This window comes from Xenopus tropicalis, chromosome 1 (genome assembly GCF_000004195.4).
Source record: "Xenopus tropicalis strain Nigerian chromosome 1, UCB_Xtro_10.0, whole genome shotgun sequence".
Classification (NCBI taxonomy): domain Eukaryota; kingdom Metazoa; phylum Chordata; class Amphibia; order Anura; family Pipidae; genus Xenopus; species Xenopus tropicalis.
The window spans coordinates 38931257-38936456 of NC_030677.2; the positions used below are offsets into that span (position 1 = coordinate 38931257).

At 45.4% G+C, this 5200-nt stretch overlaps 1 protein-coding gene across 1 annotated transcript; it reads left to right on the top strand.

The window, feature by feature from the left end:
* zar1 (zygote arrest 1) lies at positions 1–2869 on the top strand. The gene is made up of 4 exons (NM_001016947.3): positions 1–628; positions 1515–1607; positions 1691–1765; positions 2560–2869. Exons 1-4 carry the CDS (start codon positions 23–25, stop codon positions 2701–2703), a joined length of 918 nt encoding a protein of 305 aa, NP_001016947.2. The 5' UTR covers positions 1–22; the 3' UTR covers positions 2704–2869.
* The last annotated feature ends 2331 nt before the right edge of the window (positions 2870–5200 follow it).

The window sequence follows — 5200 nt, forward strand, 5'->3', positions numbered from 1 at the left end:
GGCTAGCTTCTCAGAGGAAGCAATGGATAGCTACATGTACCCAGCTTACAATCCTTATTCGTATAGGTACCTGACCCCTAAGAATAAAGGGATGAGCTGGCGACAGAAGAACTATTTGGCCAGTTACGGAGACACTGGGGACTACTATGACAACTATCAGAGGGCTCAGCTGAAGGCCATCTTGTCTCAGGTGAACCCTAACCTCACACCGAGGCTGCGCAAAGCAAATACAAGGGATGTGGGGGTGCAGGTAAATCCAAGGCAGGATGCATCAGTCCAGTGCTCCTTGGGGCCCAGAACGTTACTCAGAAGGAGACCTGGGGCCTTTAGAAAGCCTCAACAGACTCCATCAGAGCAAGGGAGTCCTGCCTCCCCCACAAAGACTGTGAGATTCCCCAGGACTGTTGCTGTGTATTCGCCAGTGGCTGCTGGAAGGCTGGCTCCATTTCAGGATAGAGGGGAAAATCTGGCAGAGAAAGCTGAGGGTGAGGCAATGAGAAGCAAAGACTCCAGAGGAGAAGGTGGGAGACCAGAAGGAAAGCAAGGGGATGGGGGCATCAGTGAGACTAAGATGGACAAAGCAGACAAGGAGGAAGCTGCCCCTGGTCAGACAAGGCCCAAGTTCCAGGTATGTAGTGCTACCTTGTTACATGTAGTTCAGCAACATCTGCAGGGCTTCACCTCTCAACAACCCACCAATATTAAACACTATTACTGGAAATTGTAGTTCAGCAATATTTTGAGACTGCAGATTGCCCATCTCTAAGCTACTCAGTCAAGAGCCCTGCTCCTTCTCAGTAGGTCTAACAGCTGGCTGCTGTGGTTATTGCACTAGCGCAGATTCAGGCAGTGATAGTAAGTGAACCCCACTGTTCTTAATCAAGGGCTTCTCATATTAATTGCACAAAGATATATTATGCCCCTAATGCCTGCAGCCCACTAAATGCATTGTGTGTCTCTAGCAGAGCTAACTTGTTCAACAGGGCACAGACTGTTAACCATCCAATTATAATGTGTAATGTAACAACAGGCACAGTCTGCTCCATGTCTAGTAACCGTTAGCAACAATCAGATGTTTGCTTTGAAACAGTTACCCACTAAATGTTACCTGCTAATTGGTTGCTACACAGGATATTGTGGGTGGAGCAAACTTTTCATAGGGAAACCTGTGTTCTGTGCCTTTGTATTTAGGGGTGTGCCATTCCCACAGCACCCCATGTAGAATGAACCAGCCAACTATACTGAGCCCATGCATGTTCTGTATTATCTCTTAACCCTATACCATGCTGCATGTTTACTGGCAAGATCTAATGCACCCAAGGGATAACTAGGAATGTGGTGCAAGTTCAGCAGGGGTTGGTGTAGCATTGGCTTCTGGGCAGATTTGCACAAAAAGCAATCATTATAAGCAAAACTTGGTCTCTCTCAGGGCACACACATATATAATATTTAGCCTTTACATTTAAATGGGCTGCTGTATCTGTGCAATGTGATTAATGGCGTGTTTGTGCTAGTTTCTAGAACAGAAATATGGTTATTACCACTGTAAGGACTGCAACATCCGATGGGAGAGCGCCTACGTGTGGTGTGTGCAGGGCACAAATAAGGTAAGTTACCTGTGCGGGCTGCATGTTACCGAGTGTACCAATTAGTACAAAGGCTGACACATGGCTCCTATTTCTCATGGCAGGTGTACTTCAAGCAGTTCTGTAGGACATGTCAGAAATCCTATAATCCCTACCGTGTGGAAGACATCATGTGTCAGGTAAGGGGGCCCCTATATGTGCTGCTATAGTGACCCCAAGAAACCCAACCTGCAGTCGCACTAGAACTCCCAGCAGCATATGCTCAGGCTTGTCATGTGACCAATGAGAGAAGGAATAAAGCAATCATAGACTTCATTGCAGGGGGTATCCTTATAGAAGCCCACCCTGCTGGCAGTACATGCTAGGGCCCCCATTCTAATGTATTACCAGGGCCCAGCGCATAACAGGCAGTTCAACCTATGGCCCTTCAGCTGGGTTTGCACTGCAACTTCTACCTTTAGGAAGGTACTGGGAGTTGTCAGACCTCCAGTTCTTGCACAACACAGATATGGATAGTGTCAGACTGGCCCACCAGGATACCAGGAAAACTCCCGGTGGGCCCAGGTGTCAGTGGGCCCTCCTGCCGATTTGGCCTGTTTCATGGTCATTCTGTATTTGAGTGGGAAGAAAGAGGAGAAATAGATGGAAGGATAGATGCTATCATGTAAACAAGACACTAGGAGAATAAATAGGTTGGGTGAGAAAAAATAGTTTGGAAAGTGGGCCCCTGGGTTCCCAGTGCGACACTGGATATGGAACTTCTGAGCCCAAAGAAGTCGCCCCTCAAAGCCCTGCAAGAAATGTAGCCACTGCCATGTTTGGGTAGAAAGGATGTTCTAATGTCCTAATGTTGAACTATAGGCAGTAGTGGCAGAACTGCACTCACTGTGATTGGCTGCCAGTGTTGCTCCACTTATGAATTATTACATATGCCTAAAAATATACAACTGACTGTCCTTACATTCCCCCCTAGAGCTGCAAGCAGACCAGATGCATGTGTCCAGTAAAACTGCGCCACGTAGACCCCAAGAGGCCTCACCGCCAGGATTTGTGTGGGAGATGCAAAGGCAAACGGCTCTCGTGTGACAGCACCTTTAGCTTCAAGTATATCATTTAGTTTTGTGTGTATTCGTACATTTCTAGCCAGCTTTCATTCATTAATTTAGCCAGGAAAGTGCTTTATTTATGTTTTTCTTTTTGGAGGAGACTGGGAAAGAACTGTCCATGCAACACTGCAGTGCTCGCTTTCTTGTACTGAATAAACAATCAGGAATTCAGGAAATGTGGCTTAAGTCTGTTTATGGATTCAGTTCCAGGATTGTGTATATGGCTGCTGTACAATTAGGGCACCAATGAGCCACATGATGGGGATTAGCCTGTGCCCACTGCCATGTTAGTGTTAGACAAATCAGGGCTGTAACATGTATGACTTTCCTTTATCATGATCTACATTACACTAAAAGTTGGTATAAAGGTGACTTTGTGTGTGGAAGACAGAACTGCACAAACAACTTAGAGATGTCACTGAACCAGGTCTGGGATTCCAAATAAGCCCTGGCATTTCATGTACACAAAGGCCCCAACACACCCCACTAAATAGTTACTGTCTATGGCATTTGCCAGAACCCATAAGTTGCCAGTCCGGGCCTGGCTGAATAGGATTAGTTTACGCTCACGCTGCTTGCTGGGATTGGCCCTGATACTGATGGGTAATTATCTCTGTTTATATAGTGCAGGGTTATTCTACAGTGCTTTAGACATTATACATTACTCCCTGCCCCAGGGGAGCTTTTTCTCAAAGGTCCCTATCCCGTTCACTCTTATGTCAGTTTGATCAGAAACCAATGAACCTGCCTGTATGGTTTTGGAGGGTGGAAGGGAAACCATGCAGCATATCCAAGCTGCTTGCATATAGGGCCCAAGATGGTCTAACACAGAACCCTGTCGCTGACGTTAGAATTGCTACCCACTAAGCTGGGAGCTACTGACTTTTAGAATAATTTGTGACTTTAATAAATACATAGTTGGATTTGAATCCATTGCAGCAAGTCTGCCCCACACTAGAACATGCTGCAGGGCTCAAACTGAGCAGCTTTACCTGTGTGACAGTAAAGGGCACGTGCGGGTTTTGGTCACTTTGATCTCTGTGGTGGCAGCAGAGGTAGAATAAGATGATTTGTGCTATTTCCACTGTATAAGGGTGACAGGGTCCTATGTTCTTCTTGTATCTGTGTGGGTTTCTACTGGGTATTTTGGTTTGTGCCCACATTTCAAGAACATACAGGAAGGGTAACTGGCTTCCTAGTTTGAATGTGGTAAGGACCTTAGATTGTAAGCTCCACTGGGGCAGTACTGCACAATACCTCAGCACTATAAAACATCATTGAAAATAAGGAGAATATCAGTGGGTCTCTTTAAACAGCAAAGCTCTAGTACAGCTGCTGTGCCAGGTACAGTCTTTTGATAAATGTGCATTAACTCAGATCATTATAATTCAATGTCACCCTCTATATCAGGCATGGGCAACTGGTGACCTGCCAGCCCTGTAACTGCAACTACCAGCACCCACTGCCAGCCTTTGGAATTCTGGGAGTTGTAGTTTAACATCTATATGCACTACTTGCCCATGCCTGGTTTAAGGGATCAGAAATGTCCTTATGGGACAGTGTATGGTTTGGGGAGAACCCCTCAGCCAGGGGAAGGCTATTAATAGACAACTATCCAAGGGAGAGCTTATAATTCTACATAGCAGTCTAGTTAAACCATTATTCCCCACCTCTGCCCATAGCCAGGGGAGGCGGAGTGATTTGGACTCTGAGTGGAATCCAATACAAAAGCCTGTGCTCTATGATGAATTATTATGAACAGCTCACTGTGCGATAGCTGAAGAATTATATTCTTGTCGTTCATGTGATTTATAGCTATACATTATGCGCCAGTGAGTGGGCTGAACACTATTTATTAGAATAGGAAGTGCCTGCTAAGGGTGCATTGCCACTAAAGAATGTGGCAGTTAGTGCAGCTCTCTGCTTGTAAGATATATTGGCTGCCCAGTACCAAGGCTTATAATGTATGAATATGGAAAGGATATGTCCTTCGTTCTAAAAAGGTATACGTGTAATAAAGCATTATAATGTATAGCGCATATTCTATTGGATCAAGCACTGGAAGGAGCTGCTGTTTCAGTTTCTGGAGCAGAAAGGCCAATCACTAGAGGCGGTGGGATTCAATTTCCATGTGGCAAGGCAAGGATCTCCCATATTACAGTGCTGCAGTATCTCAGGGCTTACAAATAATATGTAACAACTGCCTCTATTTTCAATTTCCCATAGGGCCCATTAATAGTGCACCTCTACTTGTACAATTACAAGTGAGAGAGAAAGAGACTGAGCAGGTCCAGACTAAGAGTCAACACAAGGCCCTGGCATTTTTAATAACCAAAAGGCCCACACAGGCACAATATAAAGCTCGGGTCAGACTGTCAGCCTAGGTCTCTATATCGGTTATTTCAGATCTTCTGCCTTTACTTTAGAGGTTGTTCTTCAGACGGGGAACCATGAGCCTGTTTTTGGTGGCAGCACTGTATAAGTGCTTGATGGATACTCATAGAATGA

Excerpts from the sequence above, each read along its gene's own strand:
- zar1 (NM_001016947.3), top strand. The coding sequence starts at position 23 with ATGGATAGCTACATGTACCCAGCTTACAATCCTTATTCGTATAGGTAC. Across the intron at positions 629-1,514 it reads AGACAAGGCCCAAGTTCCAG|TTTCTAGAACAGAAATATGG; the intron begins GTATGTAGTGCT and ends TGTTTGTGCTAG. Across the intron at positions 1,608-1,690 it reads GTGTGCAGGGCACAAATAAG|GTGTACTTCAAGCAGTTCTG; the intron begins GTAAGTTACCTG and ends TTCTCATGGCAG.